The sequence below is a fragment of the Calonectris borealis genome, chromosome 1, assembly GCF_964195595.1.
Source record: "Calonectris borealis chromosome 1, bCalBor7.hap1.2, whole genome shotgun sequence".
Classification (NCBI taxonomy): Eukaryota; Metazoa; Chordata; class Aves; order Procellariiformes; family Procellariidae; genus Calonectris; species Calonectris borealis.
The window spans coordinates 13,401,954-13,419,437 of NC_134312.1; the positions used below are offsets into that span (position 1 = coordinate 13,401,954).

General features: G+C 38.8%; 1 protein-coding gene across 6 annotated transcripts in view; it reads left to right on the plus strand.

The window, feature by feature from the left end:
* The window catches only part of MAGI2 (membrane associated guanylate kinase, WW and PDZ domain containing 2), a 764,133-nt gene that overhangs the window by 594,215 nt on the left and 152,434 nt on the right, over positions 1-17,484 (plus strand). For all 6 annotated transcript variants that reach the window (XM_075144530.1, XM_075144538.1, XM_075144553.1 and 3 more), the window contains 3 exons: positions 8,414-8,471; positions 15,423-15,544; positions 17,007-17,189. In XM_075144530.1, coding sequence (XP_075000631.1) covers positions 8,414-8,471; positions 15,423-15,544; positions 17,007-17,189 — 363 coding nt within the window. The remainder of the gene's footprint in view (positions 1-8,413; positions 8,472-15,422; positions 15,545-17,006; positions 17,190-17,484) is intronic.

Sequence of the window (17,484 nt, forward strand, 5' to 3'; positions counted from 1 at the left end):
GGAGGAATGGGCCAGCAGAAACCTTGCAAAATTCAACAAGGACAAACGCAAAGTCCTCCACCTGGGCAGGAAGAAAATCTTGCAACAGTGCAGGTTGGGAACTGACTCGTTAAATTGCGTCTGTAATACTGCATCCAGTTTTGGGACCCCCCAATACAAGATAAACTGGATTTATACACAGGACCAAGTTCAGCAGAGGGCCACCAAGATGATCAGGGGTAGAAGCGCTTGCCCTGTGAGGAGAGGCTGAGGGGAACCCTGTTTCGCCTTTAGTACAGTTTGGCACTGAAAAAAGCATTAAAATGTGTCATTTGGTTTGTTACAGAATAATAGGTTTTTTTCTTTGTTGTACCAGAGGTTCAAGAGGTGAAGGCTAGCTAAAGTATGTTGAAGCCTATATATGAATTTGAAATACTAGTAACAGAATACCTAGCTGCCTCCCATGAGGTCTAGCCTGCGCTATTAGTAGCTACATACTTTTATGGGGCTTTTTAGGTCAGTAGCCAAACTGCAGGTTTTAGGTTATATAATAACAGTAAAGTCAGTAACTCCATAAATTCACAAGGTGTGTTGTTAAACATTTAACAGCAAAGGAAATAATATAAATAAATGAAGAGACTGAAAAGCAAATAGAAGAAGAAAAGCCTAACTTAATGAGATCAGGCAGTTATTAGGTAGAAAACACTGGTTTGTGACAAGGCTGAATTGATACAGTCAGTAATGAGGTACAAGCGCTGAAAGATTTGAACATCCAAAAGATCAAAAAGAATGTTTCTCTTCAGTCTGTTTTCTTCAAAGTCTGAAGAATATAGCATAAAAAAAGCTGTGTTAATAAAATCAGTTTCAAAGGCAAAATCTTCCACATTGGAGCTGTACGTGGCATGCAGCAAATCTGCTGAACTTCAGGAATACAAATTGATAATGCGGCACAGAGTTGATGTACTTGGGGCTCCTTTTCTGCTGGTAAAACGAGTGTGCCTGTGACCGCCTCTCTTATGTGCATGTCTGAACTTCGAACCAGCCGGCAATGCCGTCGCCGCTCCTCGGCACGCGTGTGAGTGACCGCTGGGGCACGTGCTGAGCTCCTCCGGCAGGTTCGCGTTCTGCACTGAGGTTCATCCCGAAGTGACTTCACTCCTAGCAGTGCCCACATTAGCTAGTTTCAAGCTAGGAGCTGTGAGGACAAGGGTGTCAGTGACTCTGTTTAGAAGTACCCTTTGTTATATTAAAAGTGAGATAATGTGTAATTAATACAGAATTCAGAAAATTATTCCAAACTATTCTTAGAAAGTAGGGAACATAACTCTTTAATTATTCCATGGAAACCTGATGCATTTATATCCAGTCTCCTTGGCAAGAACTTGTAGCTAAAAAATGAGATTTTTCAGTGTTTCCTAGTGGTCTCCATTTCCCCAGCAAAACACAAGTCACTTTAGTGGAAATTGTGGGAACAACAAGGAGCTGGTTTAAGCTTCTCTCTCCCCAAACATTCTGTAATATAAACCAAGTACCAAGCACAAATAACACAGGAGTAAGGACAGAGAACAAGACAAAAGGGTAATATGATTTGATTTTTAAAAAATCAAGTTTTAATAATAAATGTTTTTCAGGTAATATTTCTGCTTTCCTTAAATCTATTATTTCTAAATACAATGAAAACAGGATTTTGTAATTTGTTTGGAATCTTTTAATAGAAACTCAATAGAAACTCTTTCTCTTGAAAAGGTCCATGGAGACTACTCAGACCAGCTACAGTTATTGCCCAGTAAACTATTGAGAATTGAGTTCTTTATTAAGGCTTTATTAAGGAAACCATCTCAGGCACTACCTGCAATAACCTGACTAAATTCTCAATATTTAAGGCATTTTTTCCCCTAATTTCTTTTAAATTGCATTTTTTCATTTTTATTTGAATTAATAGCTAACAAGCCCTTTATGAACTCTTTTTTGATGGTTAAAACTCAGTAATGCAGTTGCTACTTTTTCACTGTATTAATGCAAATCTTGATTAGACATTACACAGTTCTGCATGTCAGAGGGATCAAGTACACCTAATGTGAAAAATATCCCTACTCTTGGCAATATTTCACTTGGTAACAATGCTGGGAGAAAATATTGTTGAATTGATAGTAATATTTAGTAATCTACGTTCTGCACAATTAAGGATGTTGCATGTCACAATAAGCTGCACAGAAGGAGAAAGATGCATTTATCAGATGTGAATGTTACTTAGACATTTGTTTCCATTGTGCAAGAAGAAATTATGCATAATGTCATTTTATTCATGAGAATAAATTGCACATGAATGGTTTGTGATTACAGACAGAACATAAACAGCCATGACTTTGTGAAATTTGCTGCTATGAGAATGGCAGTTGGAGAACATGAGTTTAATTAAAATTGAGTTTACATGGGTCTTTTCCAACCTAAATGATTCTATGATTCTATGGCTTGGCTTGGAGTCGGTACATTCCGTAAGTTTTCCAGGTCTTCCATGACCAGGAAGAGTGAATTTGTTTTTGCTATGGAGGTGGGGTTGTCCATTCTGCCTTTGCTGTTATTTTCACTGAGACAGTGAACAATTCAACTTCTGATTTTTTTATCTAATTTATTTTCTCCTGCAGCTTTTGATTTGTGCACTAGCATAGAGAAGTCCATGTTAGTAATTGCATTTTCCAGCTTAGGCCATGACATTTGAAACATGGCTAAGTGGAGGAACCTGTTAAGGCAGTATAAAGGATTTTACCATAGCATATACCTGTTGATTTTTTTGTTGTTTTTTGGAGCTCCCAGATGTTATGCAGATAGGTGACCTACCAGACGATATGTGGATAATAGGTTAAATAATGACTTTCAGTGAGTAATGTTATCCTCTCTTTTCTTATGGAAACCTGTAACAGAAGGTTTCAGGAGCAGCAGCGCAACTACTATATCTCCTTCATGTATGGGCTGGGCAATGTGGGCACGTGCTAAGGAGGGCATTCAAACCCGACACCTCCAGCCCTCTGCTCCTGAGGGAGCAGCACAGCGCGCCACGAGCAGCACCCGCTCCTTGGTAATCTGTGCCCTGTGCCTTAGGGTATTGCAGGCAACGTCTGCTGTGTAAGCTATGCAGTGAGGACCACTGGTTTAGACTGGCAGATAAATATTTGCAAAGATGATTATATCTTTTAAAGAAACTGGAACAGTGTGCAACTGCATTGGACTGCGGAGGTCCATGGTATTTTGTAACTTTTGCCGCAGCTCATTTCATACCCTCTGCAGTAGGTTACTGACTTGAAAAGGCAAAACTAAATTTGAAACAGGGAGAAAGAAAAGAGAAGAAAGAAAGCAAGAGAGAAAAAAAAACACAGGCTGTTGAGTGGAAAGATACAATATTTTTCTGAAAAGTCTCATACATAGGTTAGAAAAGGATTCCTGACCTGTGCCTGGGTGTTAACAAGGCAGGTGAACCAAACTCATGTTGACTTCCACAGCTTCCACATCCTTACTGACAATTTTCAACAACAACAGGCATTACATTTTCTTTTTCTCTCTCATACTATATTCTTTTGTACTATACAAATATTTTGATTGCAGCCGAATCAAAAAATATGCTCTCGTCTTTCTTTCCAGCCTGTCAGTGGGGTAGTGACACAATGCTGGCTGTTGTTCTGAAACCTTGAGAGGTTTTTATGACTCTCTTTAACACAGTTAGTACTCCATAAACTTCAAAAAAATTAATCTTTGGGTTTGGTAATATGCTTTTTCATCTTGGCACATTGAGATCCAAAATGTACTCCTTCCTCCATCCCCAGAGAAGATTAAGTGGCACCATCAAAAATCATTCTGAAACACAACAGCTTTCAGAAGGCAGAATAAGAGCATCTGGACCATTAGCATAAGCAAGCTGTGATGAGAAGGCACTACTATTGATTATGAAAGTGACCTGCTTGAATTTACATTAGTCTTTCCTTTCTTTTTTCCTTCTTTCCTTCTTTCTTTGAAAATACAAGGGTCTTTGTTACCATTGGCCATTTGACTTTTAGAAATGCAGCTCCTTCTGCACTTAAAAGCTTGCCCAGATGCATGCTGAGCAAAGTGTCTTAGTATCAGCTGTGCCTTTTTGATCTTTTTTTTTTTTTTATTTGGATGACTGTTGCGGTGTTAGCTATATGCTGCTTCTCTGGTAAGGAATAAAGCATGAAATGTGAAAACTGGAGCATATATATGTACTATACAGCTTATCCAGCACCTTTCCATCCACTTGTGGTATCAGCATTGCCAAATGCTGCACAATTACTGATTTTTAAATGGTGATTTTACAAATGTACCTGAACAGACCTTCCACTGGATGATAGGAGGAGATCTGTGGGAATGTGATGTCAGATATTGAAGACTGAAGATAAAAGATAGATTTTTTTTTTCCTTCTATACAGAGAAATCCTCCTGGAGTCAATAGAATTGAAAGACATGAATGCTAGAAGTGTTGAGCTTATGAAAATGAAGACTTCATGTATAGCATAGTAACCATGAAACCATTGGTTGCAGAAATTATACATGAACTAGCATGCTAGTGCTACCAAAAGAGTATCAGAGAATGCTGTAATTTATAGCTCCCTTCCCAGTTCAAATCATGGTGGCCAACAGTAATCTCCTTTACAAGTGTTTTATAACCATTCTCTTTTATAAATGTTTACTGTTCACTCTCATCCCTAATGATCATCACTGGGCACAGTGAAATGAAAAAGAGAAACTGTAATGCTCTCACCCCTAATTTGGCAAATGGTTAGCTTCTTATTTTATGAAGCACTAAAGTATTTCTGTCCTGTAATCTTTCATTTCAGTAGTGAAAAATGGAATAGATGCCACCATTTGATTTAATGAAAAATAATCACAGTGCTCCTGAAAGCAAATGTAGCAGAAGATTCTTCTAACAGAAGCTCTGTAGTAAACTACACTCCACTAACCTTATCTGCCATACAGGGGGCGGGGAGCAGGGGGCTTGGGGTTTGTGCTCTAGCAATTCCATTTTACTGGTCAACACAGAATTTTAATTAAACATAGCTTACAGGCTGAATCTCAAATGGAAAAATGAAATTAGAGCATAGCCTTACATGGATTTTATATCTGTTATGGTACATGAAGGTAATTTTTTATCTCCTTTCTTCTGAATGCATGACTATTTTATGATGTTAGATAATCAGTGGTTCAATCCATGCATTTAAAAGTGGGTTCTCCATAATATGTCCAATTCATTAAATTTTTACAGACTTTTACACTAGAAAATGGGATTTGCCATTTGCCCTCTCAATAGTTGTGCTAGTTCATAAATACAGTTATGCATCATTACTTTAGGAAAAAATAGGCCAATAGGTTAATAGCAAATCCTCAAATTATTTCAGATTTTCATAAAGATGTAAAATAAAATATGTCCTATGCATCTATACACTTTAAAGTGTATATATTTACAGAAAGGTACCTACTTTTAAATTTGGGCAAAACATCTACTTTCTGTTTTTAATTTCATAGTTAGAAAATACTCCACCTGCTAATATACTTTGGGAAAGGGACCTATGCACACTTTTTTGTGTGTGTGTGTGTGTGTGTATGCATGTTTATATGTATTTTTAAGTATGTACAGATTTTACCAGTACCTGCCTCACTTTTTTCTAAGGAAGTGTAATTTTAGATGGCCAGATATGAAAGCAACATGAAGTTAGTTAGGTGAAGAAAACCTTGCAAGGTTACATGAAAATAAAATGTACTTACTGTATTTAAACTAATACTTTATATTTATTCTATGTCATAGGGTTATGTAAAAGCACCACTTTTTCATAGCAAATTATTAAGAGGAGCCTTATTTATCATGCATGCATTGGGAATGTATTTTACTATAGGGGCAGTACAGGATTTGTGCATCAACTGCTTTCTTTTTGAATATTTATGTATTACATCCCAGTCTTGTCTCATGGTATACAGGACACTGAGGTAACCATTGTAGGGCCAATCTTCTACAGATATTGCTGAAGTTATGGGCATGTCTGGAAAGAGCAACACCAGGGCTTTTTAATGCTTAGTGACTTGATGATGAGCCAGAGATGTGCCCTTGCACAAAGCCAGCCAACAGCTTCCTGGGCTGCGGCTGGCAGAGCATTGCCAGCAGATCAAGGGAGATGATCCTTCCGCTCTGCTCAGCACTGGTGAGATACAAATGGAGTTCTGGATCCAGTTCTGGGGTCCCCAATACAAGAGAGACATGGACATACAGGAGAGAGTCCAGTGAAGGACCACTAAGACAATTAAGAGACTAGAACACCTCTCCTATAAGGAAAGGCTGAGAGAGCTGGGACTGTTTGGCCTGGAGAAGAGAAGATTCAGGCGGATCTTATCAATCTAAATAAAATACCCGAAGGGAGGGTGCAAGGAAGACAGAACCAGGCTCTTTTCAGTGGTGCCCAGTGACAGGACAAGGGTGCAAACTGAAATACAGGAAATTCTGCTTAAACATAAGAAAAAACTTCTTCAGTCTGTGGGTGATCAAACACTTGAAGAAGTTGCCCAGGGAGGTTGTGGAGTCTCCATCCTTGAAGATATTCAAAAGCCAACTGGAGATGGTACTGAGCAACTTGGTCCAGGTAACCCTGCTTTGAGCAGAGGGGTTGGGCTAGACAATCTCCAGAGGTCTCTTCCAACCTCAACCATTCAGTGATTCCGTGACCTGCTTAAATACCTTATCCTGCATTTATTCCTATGAAGTGACAATAACAAAATAACCTTGACAAAAGCAGTTTAGAGTGTGGACTTGTGAAGATTTCAAAGCTAACAATATTGTAAGAATAATAAGAAAAATTATCAACATTAAGGAAGTCCTTGAGCTTTTCATTACAAAAAAAAGTAACGTGGAGTTCTTCATCTGCCAGTCTCTGGCAGAAGGTTGTATCCTTCATTGCAGTATCGGAATAAGCTGAGCAGGAACATCCTCTGAGGGCAATGTGAGATGAAGACCACAGCTGTTGAAGCAGGTTCACTCAAGAAAGGATCGGCTATTACAGAGGCATTTAAATGAGAAGTAACAAGCAGAGATTAAGCCATTTTTTAAAATTGTTTTTTAACTCTTTAAGCTCCCTATTGCCAGTCAAGCTTTACTTTCCTATTTGCCTTTTAGAGCACATCAATAATTGTCTATTCACATTGTCACTGAAAAAAAAAGAAGCTCAAATCATCCAGGAGTACTTCTTTATGGCCAGTTTAATGACTGTGTTCAGTATAAACTACATCAGTTCTGCTCTGTCCAGTTCCGTACTCATTGTCTCCGAAAAGTTACTTTAAAAGAGCAACTGAGTTTAAAAAGGAAAAAAAATCTGAGATAAGGAATTCCAGAATCAAATTTCCTTATAGAATCTCAGTACCACTCGCTGTATATTGTGCCATAGTCTTTAACTGAACAGAAATCGATACCTGTGCATGATGGGAATGCCCATCCTTTTGTGAGTCTCGTCCATCAAAGTCATCACATCTGGCCCTGAGATTTTTACTCTGTTCGTGTCAACTGAGATACTTGTCACATCTGACTGGTGCCTTTTAAACACAAGATGAAGTTCTGTTGGCAGTATAATAATTTTTTAAACATTCAGTGTGAGTGATAACAAAATATGTATGGATGTAAATGAATATATATGTGACAGTTTATTGTACATGAACACAGATTGATTTTTGAGATCATTAAGTTAATGTATTTAACATTTTAATTGTTAATACTGGAATGTTTTAGGGATCTCTATTTCTGCAAAATGTAATTAGTTTTATGTCCAGAAGATGCTATAATATCTTATTTTGGTTTGCCCTTCCATTTATTACTATGTACTCCAATGTCCCTGATATATAACTGAGCTTTGGAACAGGATGCCTTTGGTGGCTGTGGAACTGCCTTCACAGTGAGACAAATAGTACAAACTTCTCAGGAACATTTAGGTATACTTACTGTACTTACACGGCAGGAGGCAAACTCTTTTCATTCCTTCTAGACCAACTTTTCCAGGATTCCTAGCAAAGGAAAAAGCCCAAAAAGCAAAGTATTTTTTTTGTGTGTACCTATTTGGGAAAACAGAATGCCCTCACTTCCTCCGGCAGTGATGTCATACAAGATGTGCTACAGTTGTTGGCTGGCACAGCTGTTGGAACAATAAAGTAGTTCAACTCAAATGTGTTGTTCTAGAGACTGAGATCTGTGTTTGCATGCCAATTTTCAAGTTACTACTACTTGTGGCTGCCATGGGGTGTGTTCAAGATTTGGCATTTGCTTTGGTCACTGTATCTAATTTCACTATCAAGTTATTTCCCTCAACAGCCAGCAAAGATCCACAATTTCATTATTAGAAATCTTAGCATTCTGTACTGCATTTACTGAAAGAGACAACTCTTTGTTTTTCAGAGCTTCCATATGGCTGGGAGAAAATTGATGATCCCATTTATGGCACTTATTATGTTGAGTAAGTTCCCAAGTTCAATACTAAGTTGCTGTTAATATGTCATAACCTAATACTAGTATCCTCTGCAGTACTTAGCCTGGCGAAGCATGGGTACAATTGCTTGTCATGTTAAACTGAGGGTATACCAGGAATTCTCAGTCATGAATGCAGCTAATGTGTCCAAATGTATTCAATGTGTCTCAGATCAGTGACTCAGGCATTCAGTCCTTCTCTTTCTCCAGGGTGTCATTTCATGGTGTCATTCCAGCTAATACTTGTACAAAGATCATACTCGTTAAAGAAATATTTTATTTTCTACGTAAGACTTGAATATCCAGTGAGGTAGAGATCTTGTTAATCAATGAATAGAGCAAAGCGTAATCATTTTAGCTCAGTTAAGATCCTTTTCTGGGTAGTCCTTCCTTGCTGCAAATCAGATGTTTACACTGTTTGTACCAGAAGGCAGGTTATTTATACGCTGCATAGAAAATTTTAGGGATGTTGTGTTTTATTTTGTACTTAAAAATGCAACTGAAAATAAGAGAATATAAATTTTTATTTTCACAGCACAATCCTTGCTTTCATTTTTTTCAGATTTTATTTTAGTCATGAAACAAGAAAAAAAGATTCTTACTCCTCTGTGCAAAGGGCAACAGAAAGCTTTTGTTTGAAGTACTAGGTAGAACCTGTTCTGGCCCATTCCTACATCAAATAAGTAAATCAGAGAGATGATTTTCTCTGCTTTTTAGCTTAACACAGTGAGTGAGAATTATGCAAAGTGAATCTAGATCCAAAACTGTGATACCCATTCAGAGCGGTCAGTTCTCACTCTGCTCTCTACACAAGGTATATAGCAGAGGGGGCAGAAAGCCACTCCCCGTCACTGTGCAGACAGCGCTTGAAAGGTTGGGAAAGACCTATCCATTAGTTCATTTTATTAAACAAGAGAGATCTTTAGAGAAGATGGTGCCTGACCTAAAATCTCAATTTCAAATCCTGCCACTTAAGCAGTACATATATTCTAGTTGTTAAATACAGAATAGAAAATTTTAGTTTGTGTCACATTATTCCCTTGGTCTCTCGAATCCATACCAACACACTGACTGCAGGATCACTTTGGACAGATACTGGGGCTGCAGCTTTTCCAGACCTCAGGATATGCTACTATTAACATGCACAGGGTAGAGCTAGATAGAGAGCTCAAAAAAAGATCTGATTTCTGGAGGGTTAGAAGATTAAGATTCCCTTTTATTTACTGCTATAGCAGCAGCAGCTTGTGGATGCCCATGCACCTTCCCTAGCCCTCCTACAAAGCAAACAAACAAATGAAAACTGCTGGGCTACTGCCCTGCTGACTCCTCCTGTCCCATTCTCCAAGTGCAGTAGCACCTGCTCTGCTTCTTTGTCCCCGGCTTGTTCCTTGCCCTCAGGTGAAAAAGCCCGCAGCCTCATTTTCTTTGCTGCTCAGCTCAAATCAGCTTAGTCAGTCCAGATTCAAGCAAAAAGATGAGTAAATTTTCGAAGTCCCTACGTAATGCCATTAAATTACACTCTCTCTTTATGCCTGAGATCTTCTTGATGTTCCAGGTAACTAGGGGCTGGAGTTCACATATCTCTTTGTACTGAACCCCCCCCGAAGATTTCTGCACATGCAATTATGCAGCTGCAGGGTGTGAGTAAGAGTCTCCTGCCCCAGTGGTTTTTCGCGTATTTTGGTAGGTAACAGGTGTTGCGCGATTTCCGTGCGTTAATCTCTTACTGAGACCCTGCTTTGTTGTTAGCGCAGCCCAAGGCATTCTGGCACCAGTGAGGCTCACACTTCACTGCAGAGCCAGAAAAAGAACCAGTATTTATCTCCATTTCATGTCCATCCGCAGGTAAACAGACACAAGGCACCAGGCCCAGATGTTATTATGCAATTACATACTTTAAGGCTGTTAGCACCAAATTTATTATTCCTACCACAGATAAGATTTGTGGAAAGATTTATCAAACCTACTTCAGGCTCAGAGATTTTTAGAAGTGGAATGGATGTTCACAGGATGACATTAAAACTGCAGCCGCACTAAGTTCATAAGGAGTTTTATAGTCAGTAAAATGTAGCTGTACTTTAATTTGCTGCCGGAGCTCAATAAGTTTGAAACAAAGATTACTTTCCATTTTTCATGCTAAAAAGTGGCAGTCACACCTTTTTTATTACCAGTATTCAACAGATGAGTTCATTTTTAACTAGATAAATCAGATTACAATAAACTCTCTTAATTGTGTCATAAAAGTGGGTAAATTATGAACTTTCACACATTCAAGTCCAGTCCAACTTTACATGCAGGTCTTTAAAACTGTCAGTGAAAGAAGGGCTTGTACTCTGCTCGCTGAAATATTTGAATCGCTTGGGAAGTTTGTAAGGATGAGCAATGAGGCAGACAGACTCAGGTTCACCTTACAAAGTCCAGCCATGCTCAGCTCCAATACTCTGAGACCAGAGGAAAAGCTAAAAAAGAAACAAAGAAAAACCTCAAAGGTCTTACTAGCAAAGTTAATAAAGACTAATCACAACATATTTGCAAATTCTGTTAAAAAATTAGGTCCCCGGTATAACTTCCTCTCTTAATCATGCGTGAATGTAGGTGTGAGACATTATTAAAATTTTCATTTGCCTTGTTATGCAGCTCCAGGCTTCATTTGTAGGGTGTAGACATTTGGCATAAATGAGAAGTGTTTGCTATACGTAGGTTAACTTTCATGCAATTTTCTTTTAATTTATAAACTAAGAACTAGCAGCACTTAGCTGTGCAGGGCTATGGAGAGAATGTGGTTATTAGAGTGTGCTGGGTCTTTCAGCATTCTAATTGCCAAAAGATTATTTCCCTCTTTAAGGATGATTAACTACAACACAGAGCTCAATTTCCAGACATGGTCTCCTTAATAGAACAGCTAAATTAGCCATACAGGTATTTATCCTGGAAAAATATACCTCCTTGACTTACAATTTCTGACAACAATCTGTTACTACTCAAACAGAAAAACTTATTTCAGGTCTTTTTATTATTATAAAGTATTAGTAACTGAAAAATGTGAATGTAAAGAGGAGCTAGACACTACAAGTTATGCATCAGAATGTCCATCTTTTAGGCATCCTGATCCTCAGAATTACTTTGGTGGCTTATAGGCAACAATTTCGAAAGCTAGAGTCACAAAATACCAAAAAAACCCATACATTAAAGTAGCTAAGAAAAGGAGATAGGTTAAACTCCTTCTGCTGATGCACATGCTTAGATCTGCTACCATTTTGGCAGGGCTCAGTATCTTGGCCATCAACTAAAATCTGCATACTAGGCACTACTGCCCATAAATCTCCTGAGAATGTGTTTCAGTTGTCTTAAGCACATCTAATGTGAAACTCCATTACAAAAACAACTTAGCCTGGCCACATTCAGTGATGCGATGGCAGAATGGTGCTTATGGCTTATAGGCTGGCGGTGACAGTTACTGCTCATAACACAAGAGAGTGTTTCAGCTTCACATCTAAATGCAGCCCAAAACCAAATCCCACCTCTGAGGGGTGGTCCCCAGTTAGCATACGGTGAGCTAGCAGAAGACAGCAGCACCGACTACCCTTCTTCTCTGCAGAGGGAAATACAGGGTTCCTAGGACTAGAAAGCAAACAAAAGGCAGCATGATTCTTCTGTACAGCCACAATGGCACTAGGAGAAATTAGTTGGATTCTCATCTGTGGATTAGGCTTTTATATTTAATATGCATTGTATAAAATAAAGGAAGAAAAGCGAACGTAGAAATGCTCACTGAATTAGATACTATGAGCAATGAGCAGTACATTTTTGGATTACATCCAAAATCTATTTTAACCGCAAAAGCACTTATTTGTAACCATCTCTAAAACTCGCATTTGGCCTGTCTTATTAAGGCCTAGGTTAGTACCATCTGTTTTGTATGCAGTTGAAGTAGCTAGATGAAAGGCTAGAAGGTCCTTTCAAGGCAACTACTTAGCTTAATAACTTCTTTCTCAGTTTAAACTCATCAGTAGCGATTTTTCTGATTTAGCCATGAAGCTGTATAGCACTTAAAATTGCATGAAAGTGGAGTCAAAGAGCTTTGACTCCTCTTGGACACAATATTTAATGCAGTTGTTTGAATTTGTTGGAATTCTCACATTGTACTTTCGAGACTGCACACTACCATAAAACAGTCAAAATATGGGAATAAATTGGAGCTAAGAATTATTAAGGTTGCATCAACAACTTGAGGTGCTTTGAGTACCTCTGCTCTTCTTCCTGTCTGATCTGCCAGGACAAAAAAGTCATTTTCAAGATAGCCATTACTGAAGACATTTCTGTGTAAAGGGACTAAACCACAACTTAAACTCTACCTAGAAACTGTAGAGGGGCAGTGGATAACAGATTCTAGCTGTGATGCCAGTGCCACAGGAACTGATGTTCCTTGAGCTATGGATACATCCTATATTAGCTAAAATCCCATCTTTTTTTATGTCACAGAACCCATATAAGTTGTAACTTAGGCCTGCAAGAGGCCTCCTGCAGCACTGAGACATGCCCTGCAATTACAGCATGACGCTAAGCATAGCCCAAAGTCCTAAATGCAGATCTGCAGTGTGATCTTGGATCTCCATTACATCTGTGTAATATGGCACAAAAGCCATGGGAAACCCATGCTCTTCTGGAAAGGCCGCTGAAGACCAGGGCAGGATACTTAGAGCCTCTAAAATAAGACATTATCCCTGTTTTGAAGCAATTAATTCAGTTCACTGTGTGGCCACCCTGTTTTTAACCTTATCAAATGCTAACGTAAAACAAGCTAGATGTTTTACCCCATATCTGCTATTGGAAACTGTTTCGTAATTCCACACTTGTAAGAAGCCTACAGTTTTCAAGTCTGAAATCCTGACATCTTTAATACATTCTAGTATTTACTTCCAAATGTATTCATAGAATGCAATTATATATCAGAATTAATTCTGCTTGGATAAAAAGCTAAAACTTCTTTGGTCTTCTATTACAGAAGACTCTCTCTTTCACTGGTCTTCCCGTAAAACCTTTTCTATGGATTCTTTTTATTTGGTCATGGGTGATCAGAACTTTATGTAGTATTTCACGTGATGTTTCATCACTGCCTTGTGTAATGGCAAAAGTAGTATTTCCTTTACAGTCTTGAAATACATCACATGATAGGTGGTAGCATGAAAATTACCTTTTTCATGCTTATGTTAGTAGTTCATAATTACCCTATTTAATGCATGTAAGTCTTGTCTTTCTCCATTTTTAACTGGTGAAGTTTGTCTCCCTTCCATAAGGTAATGACTAAGGTGCCGAAGGCCCTGACAGTTACGGCATGGTCTAACTAGAAAGCAAAAGTCTAGGAAAGGAAAGCCTACAATCTTAAACAGCCTGTCTGAAGGAGGAAAGAAACAAAAGGGACTTTCTCTGCAGCATAGATTAAAATTTACAAGAAAACTATTAATCAAAATTTTAGAGTATGAGAGTAAGTTAGCAGCCACTTGAATGAGTTATAGCCATGTTAACAAAGTAGCAACTCCAGGATTTATCACATTTACTTCCTCTCATTAAATCAAATACTCTTTTACATGGCTGGAAATCTTTTCATTGCATTAGCTCTGGCCACTAAATCCTGATTTTCCAAGTGTATGGCACTCCCATAGGACTTGCTGCCTTTCCTCCACCTCACTTCTTAATGGCAATTCCACTTACTTTCTTTGAAGCAGTGGTAGGATCTGAATCCCAAGGGACCTGAAAAGTGCTTAATGCGGCATAAAAGGTCATTTCAACATAAATTGAAAGTATTCAACCCTTTGTAGGATCTCAGAGTTTCAGAAGTTCCCAGGTCACCTCTCCAAGTGCTTAAAGCCCCTGATTGGGATTGGACTTTCAGAAGAACTCAGTACACAGTAGCTCAGTGAGAACAAATAAGGAGTGACATGTTTGAAAGTCTGCCCTTCTGTGCATATGTATTTATTTCCCCAGAACGTTTGCAGCACAAGCCCTTTTTCTCACTGATGATCCTATCTCCTATCTTGCGTAGCTATTCAATGCAGCCTGCTAAATTGTTTTGCCTTCTTCAGAAAACATGTGAAACATATCACAGGACAGGATTGTAGGATTACTCATTGATTGATAAAATGTATGCTTTAAAGTAAAGAATTAAAATCAAGGATATGATGAGAGTATGTAGTTAAGATAGTAGTTCTAAACACAATACAGAAAATTAGTGGTGTAATGACAGAGATGTACTTACTGATCTGTTGTAGGAAATGTAAAATGTCAAGAAAAAATGTGTACATTAACTTTTCTTGTATTTCATATATTTATCTATATAAATCTGTAGTTCTAATCTACCATCTAATTTAGTTTCTGCAACATCCGATTTTTCTGTACAGCTGAGCAGATACATACCATAGAATTAAAAAGAAATCATCTTCAGTTTATTTCCTATGTTAGATTTATTTCTAAGCTGTGATCATAAAAGCACTCTGTGTTCTAGGCTTTACCTTTTCTGTAAGTGATTAAGTGATTTCACTTACAGCTAATCAATAATAATGCACAAAACTGGTTCAGGTCCTTTGAATCATGCACAGAACAACGCTTGTACTAAAGACATGAAAAACTGTCATTGTAGCATGCTTCAGCAGTACTGCTATTTAATACGAAGTCCCATAGATCAAAATCATTTGTCTGTAGCAGAGTTCAGCATATTGAAATGATAGGACACTTCTCAGTGCTGTTCATTATGCAGTGCGCTAGACTGTGCATTTCTCATCCCCAACAAAATTGTGTGGAGTATAAGGGACATGCCCAGGCCCATTGGGGTTTCATAACGGTTTCGCTCCACACACCCCTAAGTCACATACAGCATCCTACTGTGAAAATGACATTTTCCCCAACTGAACCCAGTTTTTAATCAAAACCAAATTTTTTCCAGCCACATAAATAGAAGAACACAATTTGAAAACCCTGTCCTAGAAGCAAAAAGGAAGCTACAGCAGCATAACATGCCCAACGCAGAACTTGGAACAAAGCCTATGCAGGCCCAAGGTTTCCGAGGTACAGTACCATGTCAGCTATCTCAGTTAAGATGAAAAATCCTGCTCTCCTGTTTATGTGACAATGATTTTGTCATAGTCTGATTAAAAGAATAGTGTTGCCAATTCTCATAATGTTATCACCTATCTCCCAGCATTTTTCTGCCCTAAATGTCCGAGCTCCCAGGGGCGATGGACTCATGAGCCACCCAAAACACTCCAACCTTCAGAGGCGCAGAGAAAAGGCAGAAAAGTTGACCCTAGTGTTTCCTAAAGGCTGAGAAACAGAAAACACAATAACAGCCCCAAAGTAATTTTCAAAATAAAATAATAAATTTTATTCTTGGGAATGTACGACTGTCTCTTAAGCACCCGAGGTTGGCAACACTGAAATAATTAATTGTACTTTCTCTAAATTACTGTTAATTGATGTTTGGTATGTTTCTAAGCTAGCTCATCTAGCAAGCATCAGTTAAGTTAAAAGCCTCAAGCACTGTGTTATAGGAGTTTACAAGAATACAACCTCTTGGTAAGGTAAAAATTAATGTGCTTAAAATGAGCTGTGTAAGCAGCAAACAGTATTGGTAGAGACAAATAAACTTTAACGTAAGGTTATAGCCAGAGAATGAGGCTTGTTCTCCTTTGTAACAGTAGAAAGCTTCTCATCAACCTTACCTAGACCCAAACTCGCCCACCCGCGCCCCGCTCCCACGAGGTCCCGCAGCGTGAATGACCTGTCCCAGTGCCGGCGCGACCCCGCCGGGACGCGCAGGCTGCACGGTATGTCCTCCGCTGCCGGCCAGCCCAGCCCCGCTGCTGCGGGCGTAGCGAGAGCAGTTGAAGTCACAACCTTTGCACCTTCCTCCCACCCTTCCTCACCAAGCGCGGCACGGGAGAGGGGCACGGGGAGCCCCCGCCGCCCACACCGCACACCGAGGCACGCGGAGAGGGGACGCGAGGGGTGCACAGCAGTTACGTGTGTCACTTGTTGGATGCCAAGACCCCTCGTGTTTGGAAAGAAAAGCTCACCTAATATTTAGCCCTGCTTGTTAACAAATGGAATAAGATATTCAGGGGATATTTTCCTTATTGCGGGTGGGAGGGAAATTATGGAGAATGTATTACTTTGTAGACAAAGCTGAATTTATAGGTTAGGAAAGAGGTTTTAAAATTATCTCACAGATCACTTTTATTGTTGTAATTATTTTAGCTACACAATATCCACTTCTAAATGTATTTCTAATATGAAAGAACATTTATAACTCCCCACTTATGGCTGATCTGACACAGATAAGAAGTATGTTTTAAGCTTTATATTAATATAAGAACTCACAAATATTTTTTTCCTGGAATGCCTGCACTCTTTATTTCCTTGATTTTCATACATCATCACCTGCTGTCAGCCAATATTGTTGTCTGCTGTCCCCGCTGTGTTGTGACTAGGTCAGAACTTTTGTCTTTCTTGTTTGTGTTGACTGATGTAGAAAAACCACTCTTCACCCGTGATGCATCACAGCTGAAGGGGACTTTCCTCAGCACAACTCTTAAGAAAAGCAACATGGGTTTTGGATTTACCATCATTGGTGGAGATGAGCCCGACGAGTTTCTCCAGGTGAAGAGTGTAATTCCTGATGGGCCTGCAGCACAAGATGGGAAAATGGAAACAGGTAATTAAGTTGGTTCCTCTGTTCTTTTATATGAGTAGAGAGAGACATAGATTTCTGAGTCTCAATCTCTCTATGAATGCATACATTTTTCCACACACATTTTCTGTGTTGATGTGTAATAAGTTTGCTCTATAAGATAAACTTCTCAGATAAAGCTTTCCTGTAATTTTTCTTTCTAATAATGCCAAGTAGCTTATTTTTTCCCATTTTACAATATTTTAAGGGAGAAAAGATGTCTGCGTTCTCCTACATAAAAATGGGATGTGATGTTCTTTGGTTTAGAGACTGTTTACTC